Here is a 24,704-nt window from a genome sequence, read left to right as displayed (position 1 = left end):
GTAAACTGTTCAGTACCATATCTCCTTTCTAATCATGTTAAAGGTGTTTAATGGGCTCTCCATGGAATGGGACATACATTTGGCTATGGACAGGAAACAGTCGCCAACAAATTACAATGCAGTGCCTTGTCCTCTCCAGCTACGCCCTCAACTGATAAACGTCCCGAATGCTATAGTAGATTGATATTGGCTCAGAAAAAAATCATCATAATCGAACGTGTACAGATCTATGCCAATTTGGTAGATCAATATCGTTTCACCAACTAATGAAAGGAACCATTTCGTGGCCTCGATTTCACTTCAGTTTTTTCTTTGTTTTTTTCTTTCAATGACCCATGTCTCGCCCTCGGTTTAGTGTCTGTCGACGATTCCTCCAGTGAGGTGGTTGATGGCGACCCTACTTTCATCTCTGGCATTGACCGTTTTTTCTTCAGTAATCGTTTCCTCGTCTGTGGCCCTGCACTCTGATCGGGATTTCCTTCAGCCAGATCAATGGTAGGATAGACGTTTTCAGTTCTCCCTATTTTACGCATCCTTGAGTTTCCGCTCTCCGATAAAGATTTCCCGCAGCTGTTTACATCATTCTCCTTTCCTTCTGCATCAATGACGTCATTCGTCTCCATAGCTTTCATTTCGCTCTCTGGTTTGCTCGATTTCCTGAAAGATGATTTCTTTCCTGATCTAATAAGAGTACTTTTGTTGTCTGAAGGAGTACTTTTAAGTTCATCTTTTACGTTTGAAGTGTCTTTGTTTACACTTGACTTCCGTTCACGTTCAGGCGATGTAGTAACAGTTCCGTCTTGTGCGCCGGTATTTCTGTAACCCTCATCATAGCTTGTTTTCGATGAGGTAGCGATCTTTTCGCGTTCTTTCTTAGAGGGCATTGTCAATGACATGTCTTTGTGTAAATCATCCGCACTGCATTTTCTTGCAAAAACGGACAATCTCGACAAACTTTCTGCATTGGACTGTACCCACACATCACTCATGGCTCGCTGAAGTAACTTTCGGTGATTGATGTCAGAGGATGTTTTCCGAGGTCTACGAACGGATGATATAAACTCAGGATCACCTGCCCAAATGTCTGCTAAGTCCGGTTGATCAGAAGTGCTCGAAAGTTTTCTAGTTCTTCCAGTGGCCGGTGATATGGCCGTTACAGAAGAGCGACCGTGCTGAACCTGTTTGGCACATCCTGGTGGTGGAATATCTTCAAATTCGAGTGATTTCCTCCGACCACACCGATGTCGTAGTATTTCCGTTTCTGTTCCATGTATACATTGAAAAATGAAAAAGCATCAGAATTAAAACCTGACAAACTCAATCAGGACAGATTTTACAGAAAGGAACACTCTTACATTGACGTATTAATCCAGCATCTCCTTCATCAGAAGACCACGGACAAAGTCGGTATACAAGATACAATTTGAAGACTAATTAAGATACTGAAGATTTGTTTTCAAGTTTTGTTTGTTTTGGCCTAGTCCTTTGTATTTATGCAAAGGCTATTGCGGATAAATGAGGTAAAACCTTTACTTTTAAACGAAAATAACACTTATGACCATCATTTCTTGTTCTAAGACAAAATTAAATCATTATATTGGAATATGAAATGATCTATCAATACTTTTCCATTAGGACAGATAATCGTTTGACATACTCTTCCAACAAATTCGATTACAATATCGTCAATAGTGACATGGAATTTTTGCTCCTAGTTTCGATTTGAATGGTTTGATGTAAACCTGGCAGTTAACTTACCACCATTGTTTTTCTTGATAGTGGTTCCCTGTTTCACAGGCGTCTGTCCATATTTGGGTATGATTGTGATTGGGTAGGGGTTAACAAAAACCTCCTCTTCTTCTTGGTCATCACCCTCCTTCTCCAGGTCACCTTTCACTGAAAAATCAACACATCGATAGTATGTTTACACTTATTGATGGTAAGCCCTCTTAATTATGTGTGAGGATCTTTATATTTGTGATCTGCTCAAATTGAATCTGTTTTGAATTTAAAGCTCATTTTTATATCGTGTTGTGGCCGTATTGAAACAAAAATGATTTTATAGGATAAAATATGCAATTACAAGTATATTTATTCTGTTCAAAGTAGTGAAAGATGACAACGATAATAAACTTTTATGATGCATTTGTGTCTGTATTGATGATGACATCCGATTTTTGAGTCCGGACGCCATCGTATTCGTTTGATACAATAAAAATTTGTTTAAATCAAGGACAACTGGGAAAATTGCTATATTTACACACATAATTTTATAAATGATAATAAAAATACGTATGAAAGAAGAAAAATCTTCGAATATTTGCGGAATTTCAGGTGAAGTATGGTTGATGCTTATTGAAAATTGCATTTCTCAGATTAAGAATAGCCAAAAAATGAAAAAAAAAAAAAAAAAAAACCCAGCCCAAACATGAAAAAAATACCCAAAAACATGAGGAAACGGCCAAAAGCATGAGAAAACAGCCAAAAGCATGAGAAAATGAAATTTAAGTGAGGACTACATCTTGGCGAAGTCAAGGCAGTCAACACTTTTCTTTCCAAAAGGCAAAAGTTGATCTAGAACTGATATATCTAGTTGTATTTTATAAATATAGAAAAAAAAACTCTGCTTTTATTAAGTTAACAACGTAATAACACATAAATTTATTATATTGGAAATATATCAAATGATTAAGTGTATCTTGATTTCACCGTCTTCTACGAATGGATTTTGATTGTTCTCGTGAAAACTAAACTACATTTTACCCTTAAGTATCTCTCCACCTTTACTTTACCATGTATCCCCAACCCGTGGTATTTACACGTCGCAGTTGATTCGATATTCAAGGGAGATGTTCCCATTATCACAATTTTCATACAAGAAGTCATCAACTAACGGACAAATGAAAGTTATGAGGATGTATTATGGTCGCCATGGTGATCGCATTGAGAAATATTCTATTTGTTTGCGTTGTATGAAGCTGGGCGTATTTGGTGCTCGTTAGCTTGTTTATTGGTTCCTTAAATGTATATCTTGTTATCGTTTGTGGACGTGATATTACTAACTCGGATTGACTGTCGATAAAGCAGAAGATGCTTACTCTTCCGGAACACCTGGTCTTATTCTCTTTGCACTTTTCCCGGAGTCTCCGTGTAAATTTGTCGTTAGTTTTGCTCTAGTTGTATGAATTTGAGTTTGGATTATGATTATGTTGACATGTTGGTATTTTCATGGATTAGTTACCCTTTACGTCACTACAGACTACAAACCTGTTATCATCTAATTAACGATCCATCAAATAACAGGTGACCGAAAAGGCACGTACGCAATGCATTTTAATTATAATGATCGATAAAGGTAAACAGAGGTAAACATTGTTCTTGCTGGTTCTTGTTTTGTAGTTTGTTTACGAAGTAACACCGTGACATTTACAACGTTTAAAGTCGTTTGCTGAATTGTACTTCATCAATGTAAACAGTGCATTGTGGTTATATATCTACAGTTTATAAGTAAGGTATATGTTATACACCTGTAAAGGTTAAATACTTTCAACAATTCTACTATTGTCATCACGATTTCATCGATAACTTAGATATTCCATGATAAATGACATTTTGAAGTTTGACCTAGATCGTCGACAGATTGGCATACTGATCTGATTTTAAAAAATTGTAAAATAGAGAATAAAGAATATTCATATGTTATAGAAGATATTTTATTCGTTTCACTAAGGATGTTGTTATGGCTAAATCGAAGGGAGGTAATGCATTATTTTGTATAAGGATTTCTTCTTCGTTCAGAAAGACTGCTGTGGCGACATATGGCGTGTATATCTCTAGTATGTTATAGGCCGGAACGTTTATCATTGGCGGCGCCAGTAAGGCTGCCTCCATTTGATTTTGTCCTCCACAAATTTACATGACAAAATGTAGCTCTGCTGAATTTTGCGATAACAAAGTTTCTTTTGTTTTCAGTTAATGTGGTTTTTATGAAACTTGTCTTGAAGTTTTAATATTTTGCCCACCAAAGTTCGCAATAATAATAAAAAAGAACTTGGGCTCATTTCATGATATCTCACAGGAAATCGATTTATTTCATATCCAATAAGTATCCATGATTGATGGAAAGTAAATGCTTTACATTGCAGTAAAGGCCCAGGATGTTATATATATTAGTATTTAGTGTTAATAGGGGCGTGGGGATGGAGGGTGGGTTGTTAAACAGTTACTTTGCTGTTGATACATGGCAAAGTTCACGTCAAATATGCGAGATATTTTGCGTGGAATTATTACGCGGTTTTTTTGGCGTCCCATGTATATTGTGTCAGAATCTAAATAAATATTTGTGTGTAGAGCTAGGACAGTTTAGTTTGACCGTGCTTTTAGGCATGATTTGTTCTTGTAGGTATTTATGCCATTATGCGTTGACGATTAGATATTGTCCATGGTTTTTGTGTATAAATTTAGTCCGAATTGATTTTTTTACCATTGTGTTCTTATATTATTATTAAAAGAAAGCAAAGGTTGATACCTGATGTAATCAATTGATTATTTCACGAATATTTCATTGAAGACCACATCTGCGTCTTACAAAGATGATACAGATATTATCTCGTTTTGTAATGTTATAAGAGATGTCGACTTCATCTGTACATGTCAGACTGAAATGTGTATACATCGATAATGAAATGAGCTCAGCAGTCTTTTTGAAGAGATTTTCAGTAGCTGTAGGTAAAGGATTCTGTAATCAATGATCTTTAATGGTAGCATCATACACGTTGTATGTGGTGTATGTAACATCATTGACAGAGAATGAGCACCTAGAGAAAAAGGTGTCTTTATGTAGCTTAACCAGAAGATGTTGACATGCTGCAACTGTCAGGAAGTGTTAGCTACTGTCAATTTCCTTTTTGAATGTCCTCTGTAATATTTTCTTGCTTATTCATCACACAAAAGTATCCAAAGAAACAGGATTTATTAAAAGAGAGTTATATTTTCATCTACACAAGAGAGGTAAAAAGGACATACTTATAAGGTTTATCCATGAACTGCAAGCAAATGAGAAAGCGGACGAGCATACAAGCAAACAAGCCAAATTACTATAAAATATTAAATATTTATCTCAGGAAAACAAACCTCTATTCGGGAATAGTCTCACCTGCATCTAGTTGTATATAATCTACGTCATATATCTGCTGTTCCACGTGAAGTCGTTGAAGAATGTCCTTGACCTCCTGTTCATCCTTGGAGTACTGTCTCACGAATGCTTTCTTTTGGTGTTCTATCGACTTTGTCCTTTTCTCGTGAGCGACTCGCTCTAAAGAGTTCTTCTGAACAAAGTCTCGCATATTGTTGGCGTCTAGTTGTCCAGGCGCACCATGCATACTGTGCATCTCCCCAAAATCGTCTTGACAATATTCTTGTTGTCAGCAGATCCGATCTTTTTCGATTTCAATATCTGGTGCTTTCTAAGTATCGCTTATTCATCCACAATGTGACCCACTAAACCATGTTCACGACAAATAACAGGCATTTCTATCACACCTACCGGACGGAAGACTCCACTATATAAACGATTGTTATGAAATGTTAGCAAAAACAAAACAAATTGTAGGCTGTTCGTTGAAGGTGAGTTAGTATTGCCAGAGAAAGGTCGTTAAAAAACTTCTCGGTGAATGAACTTTAAAAACCTGATTAAGTGTTCAATCTGTAATCAAAATTGATGACAGAATCTGAGATGATTGACATGGATAAACAATCCCTTCCGAGTTGGGTGTAAAATAACCACCACAGCAACTTTGTGTTGGTTTACAATTACGTCCGCCGATCAGGTAAAAACATGCCATGCAAAACAGGTTTGACCTTTTCCTTGTTAAATGTCAATATGTGTCTGCTATGAAATATTTTTGAAAAACCTTTCCCTCGTTGTTGAGACTGAGAGGTAAAGTCCTGCGTTGTAGTGTGCAATAAGTAATGTACATTATTGCATTGCACAATATCATGGCACACGAAGGTACGTCATTCAGAGAATAGTGGTCATCCCATCATTATCACAAACACTTTTGATAATTTTGTTAAAACACCGCTCCTCATCTCTCTGAACTAATCTTCCTCTATGCATTATGAGCTAAAGCACACCAGCATTCCTCACTCTCCTCTTGCGACTGGTTTGGAAAAGTTCAAAGTTTTGTCGTTAAAAGTCATTTTCACGCCACTATATGATAAACACGTCCGTAAACTGTTTGTTGTTACTTAACACTAGCTGATCAAGTAGTACAATGTGTGAATTGACGAGAGTTTGGAGAGTTTACCGGAAACAATGAAAGCCTTACAGGTGTCTTATTACCTGGTTACATAGGCCTATGTACATTCTGTACTTTCCATGAAAATCCTGTCAGGCTTTAAGTTTCTCCTTAACAGAAGCGGTACAACAATAGTCCAACCTCACACGGCATCAGAGTTATTCATCCACATGAAAATAAAATCTAACTGTATTTAAATGGCCCACAGTATCACGTCAAGAATAACAAGTATGGTAAGCTTAATATAGGTAAAATTGACACATCAAAGTCTTCGATCCATTTATGAAAGAGCAAGATATGCATGTAAGTAAAGATTTCGAATAATTTTCTGATAAAAATTATTTTTCGTTTGGGCCAAGTAAGCTGCTAATATTTTACGGCAATAAATTTACGAATGAGAATTAGAAACTGGTTTATAATGGAGGTTTTATGGACAAAGTCGCCCTATCTATACATAATCAGCTGACGTTAGACCCTGAATCACGCTGGACTCTGTCGCATAAAGGCTTACTGATAACGACTAAGCACGCAAAACTCGCCATTAAAGGGAGGCAGATACACACACGATATCTACAATTTGGCATTGGGCATGACTTTGCATCTTTAAAAACAGATCCAATATGCCCATGCCTTGATAAGTTGGTTTATGACTTGTTATTGATATTAAACTATAATAATTTGTCATTCCTGACCTGTAAATGTTAACGATGTCATCATCAACTTCAAGTTTATATATTGTTTACACTGTAATGCATTATGTAGTATTTACTTAGCATGCTTCTCTCACTCGAAAGGGCAATTGAAGCATATCAACAGGAAACCGAGACCGAGTGACCGATAAAAAACAAAATAACTCGCATTCATATATGGAGTTCATACATGGTCAATTGTAAATTACGTCCAGTATAGATTAAGGAGAAGTCAGATGTTTAAAGTTTAACACCTGTGTTGTTAATTTACTACAGTGTACAAGTCCACATATGATTACCCGGATATTTAAATACGTTTAACTATAGTCCATAATTAGTCGGGATACATCGGTTTGGGGTCGGTAGGGGGTAGAGATCGTCACAATGTTATTTTATTTGGATCGGTGGGCCTACAACCATTATATGTTGATGACTATTATATTGAGGGAGGTATTGCCCTAAACACATTAATTTTCCTTGTGGTTTATTTATTTTCGAGGTTCACTCGGGTACTCTAAATCCGCTGGTTTATTTGTCCGTGAAATAATACTATACAGATAAAAGTGGACGGTGATTATGATAGCAGATTTGGAGATATCAAGTGCCACAGAAAATGTATCTTTTCGGGAAATCACGAAATTTTAGTCTTACGAAAATATATGGTTTTGCAGTAAATGAAGTTTTACACGAATTCGGAATTGTATTTGATGTTTATATATTTGTCTTGTTTTTAAGTTCGATGTGATTTTGCTCTAGTTTTTTTTTTATTTTAGAGTGGATTATATTAATATTGACATATTGGTGTTGTTAATTGATAATTAAAGAAAACCTCGAACACTGAATTTTTGCATTCTTTTCGACTAATGTGTATGTCTCTCGCATGCCTCTTAGGTTTCCTGATTGAGGCTCTTTTCATCAATAATGAACCCTGGAGGGACGAAAGACCTTATGATACAGTTTAAGTCATAACTTGGCTCTACGCTATTTGATTCTAAACTTAAAGTGAAAGCTGCTATTTTCTTTTGTTGTTTTTTTGCAATCTCTTAAATAGTTTATCATAAAAAAAATTAATCACTAAAAACGAAAGTTGAAGTATTGCATTTGCAAGATATATCTATGCCTGTTTCGCTTGGCGAGCATTGAATATTTTTTTGTAGATAACAAGAGTTTTATCTTGCATAAGAAAAGATTGTTTTTATCCAAAACATCAAAGAATGCCTCCAAAACTAGTGCTTTATCTGTGTTACAATCGTGATTATAAAAATGTAGTTTTAAAGTCTTTTGTTTTACCTGAAGATTAAATTCTGATTAACATGTACAATAATCTAACATGGTCACCTGGTTCCATTTGCAAATATATTTCACGATTTTGATTACATCTTACTAACAGCATCCATTACATCAATGACTTAGTCATATTCTTAATATCTCATAACTTTCAGTCATTTTTTATACAATACCTCACCGTCTCATTGATAATTATTCACGTTTTCTAACTAAGTACATCATATACATTTCACTTAATTAACATTTTCCAGCTTCAGGAACTTCAGAAGTCAGTGTCATGAAAAATACATAATTGATTTGGAATTCCTGTAATGAAGTACAAGGTAAACTGAGAAATTTTGAATTGAAATTATCAAATTTAGATTTTAATCCAAATGACTAATGAATATCTTATAGTTTCAGCTGTTAACGCATGAATCGGCCACTATGAATCCGTAGGTTTGAATTACAAATATCTCAGGTTTAATTACAAATACGTGCTCATAATAGTTACGGTTAAGAATATGTCACAGTTCTCAGGTTTGCAGATCTCACAGTTTCAGCTAAACTTATCTCACAGTTCCTACTAGGCTATCTCATAAAATATGTTACCTGTAACTGAGCGAGATTGGTGTATGTCAGTCGATGGCTAAGATCCTGTAACATAACCTAGCGCCTAGCTTGGGATTGTCTTACAGTATCTTAGCCTCAAACTACCCACACAGCCTCTTCACTTTTAAACAATGTTTGGATAGTGCCGCGTAAACAATGTAGGCCGCAATTAAAAAAAAAAACACAACACATTTTACAGTGAATATCTTATTTTATGTACAATATCAGGAATCAGAACTACATCAAAAAATACACAAAGCAAATGATATAAAGCAGATAGTAAATTTTAAACCGATATACATGTATATATAAAATATTCTGTGGAAAATGCACGTATGGGTACTAGAAAGATCGAGCGAGATAGAATAATCTAGGACGGGATATCCCTGTCTGAGGTGCGAGAACAAACATAAAGTAGGTTTTAGATCAAGTAGCATTATCATTAATAAAAACAAGAAATAGCACCAGAAATACTCTATATGGTTTTTATTTTGTAGAGTTACTTGTTTTGAGTTGAACTGTTAATTAAAACAAATATACCGCAGTTTGTCTATATGATTTGTACAGGTAACTGTGGTAGTAATTAAAACAAATATACCGCAGTTTGTCTATATGATTTGTACAGGTACTTGTGGTAGTGTGTTTTCACTAAAAGACGCTTGTGTGAAAATGATAGGTGAAAAAATCACGAACAATGGCATACTGTCGGCGGACAATATGGAGGTACGTGATTGCAAGAGCTATTGCACCAAAAATCCGTAGTGACCAATGATAAAGAAACACAACTCAGGGTGTCGCTAGACGGCGATGGAGGTGCACTTTGTGTGTGTTTTAGAGGTGTTGTAGGTTTTGTTTGTGCCATAGTAGTCGTTGTCAGAGCGTCTGGTCTTGCTTTTGTTGATGTAAGTAACTCTTCAGCTTTTGTTGAAAAGGTAGGCGATTCCCTTGACGTGGATAACTTCAAAATGGACGACAAAGTAGGTGTCGCTTTAGTAGAGGACATTGTTGTAGGTGTCGCTGTAGTAGAGGACATTGTTGTAAGTGTCCCTTTAGTTGAGAACATTGTTGTAGGTGTCCCCTTAGTTGAGAACAATGTTGTAACCTTTTCTTTCGCAGGGGATGTTATGCTAGGTTGCATTTTATTAACTACATCTTCATTAAAGATAGCTATATCTGCACATGCGTAGAACTCTTCTTGTGGTCCATATCCTACACCTTGTCCAGTCTCGTCATTTCCCCAAGAATTTCCTAAAATAACAAATCAAACTCTCGAAACTGGATTGTATTGTTGGCTTTCTTCGGGAATAAAATGAAACAGCAAATACAGATATCACTAAACTGATAATGAATATAAATAAAACAAATAGGTTCCAAGACGTCCGGGAAAACTACAGCTGATTGTCTAAAGTTTGGATAATCCATTAATCCATGGAAATAAACATCTACATTATCTTAAATGATTAATGCGTAAGTATATATTGGATGTATATAGTAATAATGCGTATAATTTATATATCGATTGTGAAGAAAACTTACCTGTGTGGTACCTCCACTGGATGACGCACTGAGAGCACGTTAAATTCTGTGGAAGGTCGACTGTGATGGTGATATTCCCTTTCACTGTCCCTATTGGATGTTTTGTTTCTTTCGTCTCAGAGTTTACCAGTAAATGTTTTAAACATTCATTTGTTATTGGCTTGGTCACATCATTGTTATCACAGAGTCGGAATTCGAAGTATCCGAGGTGATTCGCTGTGATCTGTATGGTTATATCCATTTGAGAGCCCTTTCTGTAGCGTCTTGATATGATGCCCTTCGCGTACTTCCCACCGGCTTCGTTTTCCCTCGGTGGTGACTGGTCATATGGGTCACCACACAAGCCACATTTGCCTCCAAGACTTTGTTGATGCTGTAAAATTACGATTTGTTAGCGAGGTATGTTATCTGATGACTATATTTGTTTGCGTCAATAACTATGATTGAGTGTGAAATGCTCAGGGTATCTCTTTCTCATTCTCGCAATTTCTATTTTATTTGATTTTCTCACACGCAGAGACTGTGAAACCACTTCCTTTCGTAAGTAGTTCACTTTCGTTCATTTCCTCTTTACTCTTCTATGTCCCCGAAGTGTTAAAATTCGAATTTAGGAAAGTTATTGAGCTGCATCTATTCACGAAACCAAGTATCCGCGAAAGGGTATAAAAATAACCCGAAAATTGAGCGCCACGGAAATATCTGATTGTACAGCACACCATTCGTACTGTCCTCGGGTAAGAAGGTAATTATTGTTTTATTGTGATAAAAAAAACCTACTTTTCTATAAAAAGGTTTATGTGTATGTCATACCAGATGGGATACTTCAAAATCCTATATTTTCGTTCGGTCCAATTTTCCTGGTTTCCAATAATTATTTCGTGGACATTTGATTTCGTGGATAAATATAACTCAATGTATGTGCTTAAACGAATAATATCAGTCCGTGGAGTACCCAGAAAATTAACGATAGTAGATCCCCTGAAAACTAATTATTTCACAGTACTGGGTTAAATAATACATATTGGACAATGTCTTCAGTCAATTTTGATAGCGATACTAAAATATTAACCTTTTTTCGTTATTAATTAATGATTAATTAATTAATCTATTTATCTATTTTGTATATTGTATTAGATTTTCTATTTGTCAGTTATCAAGATGATCCAATAATGAGTTGTTTTTCGTTGCAGTAACATCCAAATTTTCATACTGGATATTTATCGGGGAACAGGTAATACAATTGATATGTCACCGACCTCACCTAGATACGTCAGAACATGACATTTGGTAACAGATGTTTATAATGTGATTTGTATTAACATGAGCAAATAATCCTTTACAAAATATATGAAATCACAAAGTTATCTTATAATACTTGTTTTTTCAAATTTATTTTCATACTTGCTGAAATACGTATTAACTGTGTTTATCTGGACGCTGTTACCATCTATAATTTAACACAGACATTTACATGTAAGGAATACCAACACATCACGTACAAACACGCAAAAGTGTCTTTAAAATATTGTCTAAATATTGCATGAAAATCAATGTTAATATATTATATCCTTACCGAAAATCCCCCGCAGAATAATTCATTATCATTATAATTTTTCGGCGTTTGAAATCCGAACCGCCACATACTACTTCTACCGGGCGGGTTAATCAGGCGTCCGTGTGCATATGCTGCCCCAAATAGGGAAACAGTGACGAGCAAGAAAACAAATAAATTAGGACACTTCATCTTCTTAGTTTCTCCTAACACCGATCGTCTCTGGATGTAGAGATGTTTGAGACCGTACCATGCCAGTGTTTTATATACTGCGATAGGAAGCTTTGGTAGAGCGATGGATCTGACGTCATACGAAATTGATATGGCCGGTGTTAGTTAACATTATTGGATTGTCATTGTAAGCGTGATTTTTAACATATCCGTAACGTGATCAGAGAGAGAGAGACAGTCGGGTACATAGGTGTAATTATGTGTCATGATTTCCCTATTTAATCAGGAGGTTTATCATTCGTTGTCACGGTAAGGTACTCAGATAAAGAGCTAACCACAAGTATTCCATTGCATTAACGGGTGCACTCCGTGAATTCCATACCATCTGAATTATTTTCGTCATTGGACCAAATAATCTTTTATACCACAAAGCACGTTTATAACAGCAACGAATACAGATATCAAACAAAACACTAGAATTGTTAGAATAGAAAATAAGTGATGTAGCAGTTACCTGTATATATATTATTATTCTAGATTAATTGCAAATCACGTTTTCAGCTATCATTATCAATAACTCTTGTTGGCGGGGAAGGAAGCACTTAAGGATTCTCATTGTGGTCGATATTGTTTTATATTTCAGTCTATTTAATCCATTCCTAATCGATATTTTTACCATATTTTAAGAAAATGAGGCCATGCATTAGATGATCGGTTATTCTTAAAGTAATACAGTACTAAAGCAATAATAGAGTTTTCAGGATAAGAAACACGAGCCGTCAGTGACGGGTTTTGCCACATATTTGGACAAAATTTAAGTATGAAAAAAACCAAAGGACATTGAGAGAGTTACGATTCTTGTGCAGTGTTCTACTACTCATTGAGATATTTCTACCTCAATGCTATTACCTCTTATAGTTTGAGTGTAATGCTCCAGACAAACTTTCAGTATTAAAAACAACAAAGGACATTAAGAGAGTTACGATTCTTGTACTACTTTGAGTGCTAATGTTTGAGTGTAATGCTCCAGACAAACTTTCAGTATTAAAAACAACAAAGGACATTAAGAGAGTTACGATTCTTGTGCGGTGTTCTACTACTCATTGAGATATTTCTATAAAAATAGTTTGAAATGGGCATTAAGAGAGTTATGGTTTTTGTGCAGTGCCGTCCCATTCGTTGGGATCTACCTACCAATGAAGCTTCATGTTGATACCTCTTATAGTCATAGTGGAATGTTCCGGACAAAATTTTGACGGAGGGACGGACAAAGCGGCGATTATATCTCCCTTCGGGGAGCACATAAATCATCTTGTTAACGTTTACACTTTTGTCGATTAATATATCTGTTATTCTCTAGACACAATTTGGAAAAACGAGATTACGATCGACAGATATTTGGCGTATATAAACTGACTTGTGGAAAATTTTAGCGAAAGTTTCAATCTTGAGATTGAAGGTAAATATTTGAAAATCAAAAGATTTAAAAACAATCACGATAGTATTAAAGGTAATCATAATATTAACGCTTCAATTTTCTTGGATTTATTTTATTTGACAGACAATGTTTAATCTCCCTGCACGTTTGATGGTACGGTAACTATGTATACTATATATCGGGATTCGCCCTCTCACAGGACTAATTCATTTCTTACAGTGTTAATTCAACCCAAGATACGTAAAACGTACATTGAGTTAAACTTTAACATTCAATTTACAATTTCTATATCAGTATGGATGAGTAAGATATGAGATGAATAATGAATGTTTCATTCGTCTCCATCTCAGATCAGATTTATGACACTTGACACATTTTTTTTACCTCACCATTCACGAGAGCCTTTGTACAAAAAAAGCAAAATCAAAGATTCGTTTCATCGAACTCAAATAAGTAGAAAAAAATTTAAGTTAGTCTGTATCAGCCACATGTTCTCAGTCCACTTTAAAGCTTTAAACAGTTTTTTTACATCATTATTATATTTTTTTCCTTCACGTTTGTAAGTACATTGTATTTAAATCTGAATGAAGACACGTCATCTAAGTTCCTAAAAACGCGTCATCCTGTACACCATTGTACTTCCTATATCTCTGCTATATCAGTGATCCGACCACTGTGTTGTGATCGTGACTGCTGAAGTCACATGTGTAATTGACATAACAATAGCTGCACCTATACTGTGTTATTGCGAACACTATATTAGATTTTAACAGCGTGTTAGGTACACAAGGACGTATGTACTTACCTTGAAAGTACATGCTGGTGTGACCGATATCTACCTGAAGCTGATAATGAGCGATTCGACACATTAGTATCAGCTAATATTGCTTTGATGACAATACAAAGCAATTCTAATCAAAAGTGATTTAATGAAAAATACTAAATCCCCCCCTCAAAAAAAATACAATTTAACTAAAAAGCATATGCCCGCGACTATCAAAATTTTCACTTGTATAGTTAAATCATTGTCTGACACGCAGAACAAAGACGCCTTGTTATGATAGGGATAACGATTGATAGATAAAACAATCTTTATATTCACCTTGTTATATATGTAGATTGTTTAAACAATCTCAGATTGTAATTTTGTTAGAAGAAAACACTGAGATTCGCAGCTAATGCTAATTATATAATCAAAACAGTACAACAGATGTGCGATACATTTCATAAAGAAACGTCTCATCATTTCCTATCTACAGATCAGCCCTTCCCCTACCACGACCACTACATCTACCACAATCAGCCCTTCCCCTACCACGATCACTACATCTACCACAATCAGCCCTTCCCCTACCACGACCACTACATCTACCACAATCAGCCCTTCCCCTACCACGACCACTCCATCTACCACGACCAGACCTTCCCCTACCACGATCACTACATCTACTACAATCAGCCCTTCCCCTACCACGACCACTACATCTACCACGATCAGCCCTTCCCCTACCACGACCACTACATCTACCACAATGAGCCCTTCCTCTACCACGACCACTACATCTACCACAACCAGCACTTCCCCTGCCACGACCACTACATCTACCACGACCAGACCTTCTACTACCAAGAAAGATACCTTTATTACCGCCACCACCACTGGTAAAACTACCACAACTCCGACGACAAACGGCATACTCAGTGGTAGATGTGTTTCAATTTTCAAAAGCGTCAAAGATGGTGCGAGCAGAACTGCAAACATATTCCACCATTTTGTCCAGTACTCGTCTGTAAAGGTTTATAATGACAACGGCATAAGGAACGATGAATTGCATTCCTCAGACTTAAAGGTAAACCATACAATCTATATTATCTACGTACTCATATCTCAATTAAGACTTTCATTTTATTCAAATTATGACGCTGACACAATGCTGTTTTCCACTGTATTTTGCTCCAGCTACTTTTCTATCGTAAAGATATGACGTCACATATTATATATTTGTAACCTTGCTAATTATATCATATCTAAAAAGTGAATGCAAGTACAGTGAACATGTTTCTTGTTGTTAATTAACTTCCAGATATCAACAACTGCACTGAGAGGTATGACGAGGCAGATAACATAATGGTCATCAACGTGTCGACTAAAACAATGGGAAACAAGTTCTCTCTTGCATGAAAAAATGTTTCTGTAGGTTCTTAATAAAATGAAGAAACTTGTGAAAGTTTATCTGTGGCAAACTGCTGAACTGTGAAAACATTCTTTACGGTAAAAGAACAATCCTGCTTTGAACAAATACTTTAATAAACAGAATTGATACACACTTAAGATATTACAGTATCAAGGCTTAAGTTGAATCATAGTATCATATCATTCAATGATCGGCATTAAAGTTTGATGACGAAAACAATGAAATCCGAATTCCAGATGTTACATGATACACAAATATTGATTGATTAAATTTCTATTGATGTAACGGGTATCTGACAATGGCGTGTGAAGTTTGTGCTTTGTGAAAGAGAACTCTTTTCTTCTGTTCACTGTACTGTGACTATGACAATGTCAGTAAACGTGGCACGCTGTGCCTCTTGTTTTATGCAATGAATTTAGGAAGTCTCAATAAAATACCCGTGTTTATATATCATTATAATGTTATGAAATGCATCCCCCTTAAATTGTTTTATGACCGTGTACATACAAAGTCTACATTTCATGTTACAATACTACCCAATAGACATGCAAGGACGACAATCTCCCGAAGGAAACAGTGTTGGAAATGTAGATTTAGGATAGCAGGAGAACGAACATTTCCATCAAATCATGTTTATTTTTACGTGTGTTTCACAAAGCTTATGGCCAATGAAGTAATAACGACAATACGGACAAGTGAATTGTCAGATTTTCGAGGCAATCTGCCCCTTTATTAAAAACACATGATAAGTTCATATTACATCAACTGAACTATTAAAAATTAATATATAAGTTAGTTAAGATTATTCAAAATTGTGTCGGATCTTTAATCATAATTTAACTGCTAGAATGAGACTGGATTAAATGAGCTATTGATATCTATTGACAAGTGGCTATCTATGTACTGACCAGTGGCCAGAGGCATACCGTTGTTCCTTTACCTATATAGCTGGTCGGTGCTATTAATTAATTCCCTGATTACATAAGTTATTATATATGCTCTGTCTAGGCAGTTTCCAAGAAGGTCAGTATATTACAATCTTGTAGAAAACCATGTTTATCTATTGTGTAAAATTACGTAACCAGCGGTCCCACAACAATTTGGTATAAATAGGCCTGTCTTGGTCTGCCAAATGAGAGGATCGGAGGCTACACAGGAAAGTGGGTTATGTCCATTGACGGACTATGATATCGGATCTTCCACCATACGAGCCACGACAACAAACCTGCCGGTCTATGATGAAGGATCTACCACCACGAGCCACGACAACAAACCTGCCTGTCTATGATGAAGGATCTACCACCACGAGCCACGACAACAAACCTGCCGGTCTATGATGAAGGATCTACCGCCACGAGCCACGACAACAAACCTGCCGGTCTATGATGAAGGATCTACCGCCACGAGCCACGACAACAAACCTGCCGGTCTATGATGAAGGATCTACCACCACGAGCCACGACAACAAACCTGCCGGTCTGTGATGAAGGATCTACCACCACGAGCCACGACAACAAACCTGCCGGTCTATGATGAAGGATCTACCACCACGAGCCACGACAACAAACCTGCCGGTCTATGATGAAGGATCTACCACCACGAGCCACGACAACAAACCTGCCGGTCTGTGATGAAGGATCTACCACCACGAGCCACGACAACAAACCTGCCGGTCTGTGATGAAGGATCTACCACCACGAGCCACGACAACAAACCTGCCAGTCTGTGATGAAGGATCTACCACCACGAGCCACGACAACAAACCTGCCGGTCTATGATGAAGGATCTACCACCACGAGCCACGACAACAAACCTGCCGGTCTGTAAAGAAGGATCCTGCCGGTCTGTGAAGAAGGATCTACCACCACGAGTCACGACAACTACACGCCACATTAATCAATCAATATAAAAGAAGATCAACAACTCATCGTTGGATCCAAAAGATGAAACCAGCAAACCACAGCCGTAACACTTATAAAGAAGAAACCAGCACAGTAAACCCAGGACCACAGCCGTAACACTTATAAAGAAGAAACCAGCACAGTAAACCCAGGACCACAACCATACCACCTATAAAGAAGAAACCAGCACAGTAAACCCAGGACCACAACCATACCACCTATAAAGAAGAAACCAGCACAGTAAACCCAGGACCACAACCATACCACCTATAAAGAAGAAACCAGCACAGTAAACCCAGGACCACAACCATACCACCTATAAAGAAGAAACCAGCACAGTAAACCCAGGACCACAACCATACCACCTATAAAGAAGAAACCAGCACAGTAAACCCAGGACCACAACCATACCACCTATAAAGAAGAAACCAGCACAGTAAACCCAGGACCACAACCATACCACCTATAAAGAAGAAACCAGCACAGTAAACCCAGGACCACAACCATACCACCTATAAAGAAGAAACCAGCACAGTAAACCCAGGACCACAACCATACAACCTATAAAGAAGAAACCAGCACAGTAAACCCAGGACCACAACCATACAACCTATAAAGAAGAAACCAGCACAGTAAACCCAGGACCACAACCATACCACCTATAAAGAAGAAACCAGCACAGTAAACCCAGGACCACAACCATACCACCTATAAAGAAGAAACCAGCACAGTAAACCCAGGACCACAACCATACCACCTATAAAGAGGAAGAAAATAACCGCTCTATAACAGTGTAGGTGTTAGTGTATTGGGAAATGAGACAGACCTTACCAATGAACTATTTAATCAGTAACATTATACATCATTGTGAACTGTTCATACCTTGAAAGTTCCCGGACATACTTTAGTTTTTTTTCGCATTTATACATTTTTTATCTTTAACGTATGTTTTGCCCACGTGATATAACACGGGGATCAACATTATTATATACCTCTACCATGATATGTCAGACTACGTGATGTGGTATTACACGCACGTAATATATCTCCGTTCCTCATACGACATATTGATCACCATAACAAAAGGGTTGAAAATACCAGAAACAATTTAATGGCGGAAAGAACAAGTCTTCCATTTCCACATCCGGACATCGCATCAACAAACACAAGAAGAAAATTTCTGGGAGTTTTCATTAATTCACAGCTTAGTCTCCTCAGCCTTTCATTGTGCGAGACGTCATTGCTTGTGGAAAAAGATGGTTTTTACATCGTAAACAAGTCATTATGAACCAGAACATGATGAACATTTCCAGAACATAACAAATTGCTGCAAATCAACGATGTTTTAACTTGATATTGAACAATGTATTTTACTTCTGTCGTTACAATATTTCGAAATATTGATATTAAGTTTTAGAATTTTGTGATGTTTTCTCATTAACTTTCAATTATTTGACTCAGTCTTTTTGCGCGAGATATCACATCTTGTAAAACGAGATGGTAGTACGTCAACCATTTTTTCATAACTACTGACGCATCGCGTGATAAACATTACTTTTATTTCAAGCGGTCTCAAGACTTTCGATTATGTATCTACGCCTGTGAAACCATCAACTTATGAAATAACTGAACGGTAACTTCCATTAATTAACTGTACTATCAATTTATTATTGCCTTTCGTTTCCGAGTTTTTCAATGTACAAAAAACTTGAATTCTCTCTCGGTCTGCTAAATGAGAAGAGCGGAGGCCAGACAAGAGAGAGGCTAGTCTCCACTCTCGGGACACCCTCTCGCTCGGACTTTTTGTTTGAGCTAGAACATTTCTATTTCGGAACTGTAATATGGTTTCCATTAAACAACACTCCAGTAAGCCCCCTCTTCCTATCTGTTTTTGATGATATGATATGTGTAGAAAGGCTGCAGCCTCGAATAGTTGAGAACATATAAGTGTACCTGATGTTCACCTACATCAAATATTAAAATTTATTATAGATATTGTTTTTTTTATATCTCGTTCCATCAGTTTTTATTTTCCTCGGTCGGATTTTATTTTCCACAAATCAAGTGCGTAAATACCATCATTAACAAATCCTTGAAGGACGAAACAGCAGTTTGATGCAGTTCACCTCATTGTTTACCTCTGCTGTTTCTGATTCTACATTTGTATTGAAATGTGATATTGCCCTAAGTGTCCTGTTTTACACAATAGAGAGACATGTAATTACTCCATATAAATAACAGACATTCAATTACTACTAATGGTTTTAGAGATATCTCTTATCTGTTAAAAATCACGTGACATGCATTGCTCTCCAATTACTTTTATGTATGAACTTTACAAAATATTATCATTCTATACATGATATAACATTTGATGTTAATCGTCATGTAAAAGTCGGGACGAATCAAAGAAAGTGCTTTATTCTAACAGGTGAGTGCCAATATTTATTTCATACAATCGGATTAAGACGTACAGCTTAAATTTATTGTCACCCAAATGAATAAGTATGCTATGCATTAAAAAGCAAATATTTTTTTCACAAACAAAACAAGAGCATCGCTTTGTTCTAAATCAATTATTGAAATTTGAAAAGCGGTGCTGATGATAGTTCTTGATAACTGCATGAGAATTCGAGATACCACCATGTATTTCGGTATTTTACATTCTGGGATGGGATATATTATTCAAAAAGATGTTGATTCCGCTAATGGAAAAGTTTCATCACTTGTTAGGATGAATCAAGATTTACATGGCGGGTGTCGTTCATGAAGCAGAAGATGCTTACACTTTCCAAACGCCTGCTCAATTTCTCCCTGTATTTTTTCATAACTTTCAATGTTAATCTGTTTATATTTTAAGTGAAAAAATAATATATATATAAATATATTTATAATTTCTTATGTTCAGGTATCGTCACAAAATATGACCATCCTCTTTTATTTGTGTCATTTATCAAGATTGATTTGATTAAGAGTTAACAGCGCGACTTCATCACCTCTTTTTATTCATTGCATCTGTTAGGAACGAGGAAAGAAATCGATCTGAGATAACAGGTGAACAAACATTGTTTCCTATGTTCCTGGATAGTCGGTAAATATGACCACCCACTACGTCATAAACATTGTATGGTATAATATAAACATTGTATGGTATAACATAAACATTGTATGGTATAACATAAACATTGTATAGTATAATATAAACATTGTATAGTATAATATAAACATTGTATGGTATAATATAGACATTGTATGGTATAATGTAGACATTGTATGCATATAACAACCTCTGCGAAACAAGCTTCAAGCTCACATCAATTACTCTAGTTATTCCTGGGAAACCCCACGTGCTCGGGTAGGTGACGCCAGTTCGTGGAATCGAACCCTGGTGAAAAGCATGTGTGTCAATACGTTCGCCATACGGCAACCATTTAGAGGGGTTGACCACACGTAAGAACCATTCTCATTGGATGTCACATGCTGTATTGGTAACGCCCCAGTATCCGCTAATGTAGGTAATTGTATGACCTGGGGGCTATCAGTCCAATCAAGACATCATCGAGAGATAAGATATTGTCAATACAGCGGCCAACCTCGGGTGACCTCATGTTATAGATTTCATTTTATCTTGGTGAGAAACTTTCTCAGATAGAGAAATATCTCATTGTCACAGGTTAAACTCTCTCTTGGAACGTTTTACAGTAAATTTTGTCAGTTAGTGACTTTAATGAGTAACCTTTTCTATGTGAATATAAAAATGAATATATAATGATACATATACATATTTTTAATGATTTCTTTAAGCGGACTATATTTTGCCTTGTATTGCGAAGTTATAGTGAGAAAACAAGAACAATAGATTCCATATCCGTTATTAATTCTTTGTGGCTTTGGAATTCTGGGTCCTGGAGTCACTAATTTAAAATGGTTTAAATCATAGACCCATTTTCGAGCCAATTAATTCAAAGTTACAGAGAATGGTTGCGAAAGAAGATTCTGGTAACTTGGACAAGGACACTGAAATTGACCTGTTTCATGATAATTGGTAAAAGTATCTTCTACATTATATGGTTACAATTGGATTGTATACTGAGAGGAAAAAGAAACTCAATTAGCAGAAATTTAATATTGTAAATTAAATCCTTGACGTAAACCCTTGAAACTTGACAAATGTGTGCATTTGAGTTAGGTCCCTATGGTACCGTATTAAAATCACTGATGCATAACTAAACTGCGCATGCCGCTTGTACAAAAGAATAAGAGACAAGTAATAAGTAATGAAGTATAGATTTGCGGAGCAGAGCATGTCGCGCACTCCTGAATAAGAGGCATTATTCTGGTCTTGACCTTATTCGTAGCAAATCTATGGAAATGAAACAATTTCTAAATTACAGAGTTTATGGATTGGCCTAACAAACACTGATGACCTAGTTTTCACTTTTATAGATCTCACAAGACTATCTTTTCCAGGTTAAGTTTCAACAACACGTCCAAGTGGCCAGTTCATCATTGGAGTAGACTCATCAAGAACTAACACAATATCACCTTTCTTGAAGTTGTCTTTCAAAGTTGTCCATTTTCTGCGAAATTGAAAACCTTTCTAAATGACCTTATCTGTCTCTCCCAAACTCCATCCATGTGTTACGCACTTGGGGGATTGAACTTCCATTTCATATTACGAAGGATTAGATGTTCCTTGGTTTTCGAGTGTTCATAACAACGCAATATTGCCTGACGTAATTCCTTCTTTCCTCCAACAAAATGTGAACCATTGTCCGATCTTATCAATTCTGGGTCTCCACGTCGCGACATGAAACGAATCAATGCGCTTACGAAAGAATCTGCTTCTAGGGAGTGTAGTCTTTCAATATGAATGACCCGAATTGAAAGGTATGTAAATAAACAGCCATAGCGTTTTTCTTGACTTCGTCCTCTCTTAACATAAAATGGTCCAAAACAGCCGTAAACGGTGCTTTCTCTGCAACTACTCTATCCGACGGAAGTGAAGACATTTTCTGCGAACCTAATAGAGACCTCAGTCTTTTGCACATTACACAATTGCGCAGTATATCGTTGATCAATGTACGACAATTCGCAATCCAGTATTTCTGTCTGATAACTGAAAGTACGTATTCCCTTCCAGAATGCCTAGTTTCCATTTCATGAATGTTGCGAACGATCAGTTTAGAAATATGATGATCCTTAGGAAGTATAAGCGGATGTTTCGCTTCCTCAGAAATTAGTGCATTAAGCAATCTTCCTCCAAAACGGAGAAAACCTTCGTCATCAATAACTGGTTCCAAATTGTAAAGCACGTTTTTCTTGCTAACTTTTCCATGATGCGCTTTCAGAGCCTCCATTTCATTTCCAAAATCTGTCCTTTGAACGTACGTAATAATTGCTTTCTCTGATCTGATCATGTTATCCGAATCAAGCGTTTTCGCTACAGTACGCTTCCAAACCCAGTCCTTGTACTTCAGTAGCCAGGCGATTGCCCCTTTTAACCGATACCAAGATGAGTGGTAAGCCAATAGCTTGTTGACCAATTCATTTCCAGATTCGCATAATTGTACAGTTGCTTTAACTTCCTTGTCATCAGTCAAAGAATCCGGATAATCTGTAGGCGATTTCGGCCAGTCGTCCGCACTATCACGTAAAAATTCCGGTCCCTGTAACCAACGTTGTCGAGAAACCATCTCCAATACGTGTAATCCCCTAGAAGCATCATCCGCAGTATTCAATATTGTATCGATATATCTCCAGCAATCCGGAGTAGATCCATCATGTATAATAGCGATACGGTTCGTAACAAAAGTATGGAATTTCTTGTCCTTGTTCTTGATATACTGCAATACTATCATGTTGTCTGTCCAAAATACATTTCTGGAGATGTCAAGATTCAACTCCTCGTTCAGAATGCTACTATGTTTCAATGCTAACACTGCGGCTGATAGTTCTAGTCTAGGAATATTCATTTGTTTTATCGGCACCATAAACCAGACTTTCCCATAACAAATGCGCAATGAATTTCACCATCCTCATTCAAAGCTCTGATGTACGATACAGCTTCGTAAGCCTCGTGTGACGCATCACAAAAATGATGTAACTCCAGCTCCACATTGCAACCAAAGTTCACTGGCAAAATACATCGATCTACCTTCAGTTCCTGAAGTTTTGGCTGTTCCTGTAACCATTTTAGCCAAGAATGTTTATTCCTTGCCTCCATGTCATCATCCCAGCCTTTATTCATCTTAGATTCTGATTGAAAAATCTTCTTTGCCTGAAGAACAAATAGTGCAACAAGACCTAATGGGTCATACACCGAACTCGTGATACTCAATAGACTCCTTCGAGTAAAATTTGTGTCTTTTTCCATGATATTGATACCGAGTGTATCTGTTTGGTATCCCATTTGACTCCAAGAGATCTCTCCAATGGCAAAGATCCACAATTTATTTCAAGTTCTTTTATCTCCTGAGTTCTTTCTACGAAAGGAATACTTTCTATAACAGATCTATTATTCGAAACCCATTTTGTAAGACGGAATCATCGAAGGGAAGTAAGTTGCCGCAATTCACTCACCAATTTTATAGCAGTTTCTGTCGACAGATTTCAAACGGTCATCAACGTAAAAGTTCTTCAGTACAGTATCTACCGTTTCAGCATCAAACGCAGTAGCGTAATCTTCCACGGTGCTTTTCAGGGCAAAATTTGCGCAACTGGGGCTCCATACCCTACCGAATGGATGTAAGGTTATGCGATATGTGATTGGTTCCTGTGCAATATCTCCATCATTCCACCACAGGAATCTCAATACATTACGGTCTTTAGGAGTTACTTTCACTTGGCAGAACATAGCTTTAATGTCAGCCATTAATGCTATAGGACCTTCACGGAATCTTAACAACACTCCAAGTAACTTGTTTGTCATATCAGGTCCCTGAGAAACATTCTTGTTTATCGATGTACCCTTGTACTCTGCGGCGCAATAAAAAAAACAATGCGTATTTTGTCTGGATTATTCGTATTTACAACTGCATAGTGT

General features: G+C 36.7%; 2 protein-coding genes across 2 annotated transcripts; both read right to left on the bottom strand.

Annotated features, from left to right (window-relative positions):
* Positions 1–263: 263 nt before the first annotated feature.
* Positions 264–5,381, bottom strand: LOC132543672 (uncharacterized). The gene is made up of 3 exons (XM_060207188.1): positions 5,156–5,381; positions 1,759–1,896; positions 264–1,261 (listed from the first exon to the last, which is right to left on the bottom strand). The coding sequence occupies exons 1-3, from the start codon at positions 5,379–5,381 to the stop codon at positions 264–266; spliced, it is 1,362 nt and encodes a 453-aa protein (XP_060063171.1).
* A 4,170-nt stretch (positions 5,382–9,551) lies between these two features.
* Positions 9,552–18,641, bottom strand: LOC132543673 (uncharacterized). Its single transcript, XM_060207189.1, has 4 exons — positions 18,630–18,641; positions 11,976–12,146; positions 10,403–10,775; positions 9,552–10,114 (listed from the first exon to the last, which is right to left on the bottom strand). Exons 1-4 carry the CDS (start codon positions 18,639–18,641, stop codon positions 9,552–9,554), a joined length of 1,119 nt encoding a protein of 372 aa, XP_060063172.1.
* Between the last annotated feature and the right edge of the window lie 6,063 nt (positions 18,642–24,704).

The sequence above is a fragment of the Ylistrum balloti genome, unplaced genomic scaffold (genome assembly GCF_031769215.1).
Source record: "Ylistrum balloti isolate Yb309-2 unplaced genomic scaffold, AGI_CSIRO_Ybal_v1 Utg369762, whole genome shotgun sequence".
Taxonomy (NCBI): Eukaryota; Metazoa; Mollusca; class Bivalvia; order Pectinida; family Pectinidae; genus Ylistrum; species Ylistrum balloti.
Note: the sequence above shows the minus strand (reverse complement) of the source record. Positions and strands in the feature narration are given on the sequence as shown.

Bases quoted from the DNA above. Each gene is read 5' to 3' on its own strand.
- LOC132543672 (XM_060207188.1), bottom strand. From the start codon at position 5,381: ATGCATGGTGCGCCTGGACAACTAGACGCCAACAATATGCGAGACTTT. The intron at 1,897-5,155 runs GTGAGACTATTC...TTGATTTTTCAG, and splicing joins TTATATACAACTAGATGCAG to TGAAAGGTGACCTGGAGAAG. The intron at 1,262-1,758 runs GTAAGTTAACTG...TACATGGAACAG, and splicing joins TATCAAGAAAAACAATGGTG to AAACGGAAATACTACGACAT.
- LOC132543673 (XM_060207189.1), bottom strand. The intron at 10,776-11,975 runs GTAAGGATATAA...GTAATTTTACAG, and splicing joins TATTCTGCGGGGGATTTTCG to CATCAACAAAGTCTTGGAGG. The intron at 10,115-10,402 runs GTAAGTTTTCTT...TTGTTATTTTAG, and splicing joins CCAGTGGAGGTACCACACAG to GAAATTCTTGGGGAAATGAC.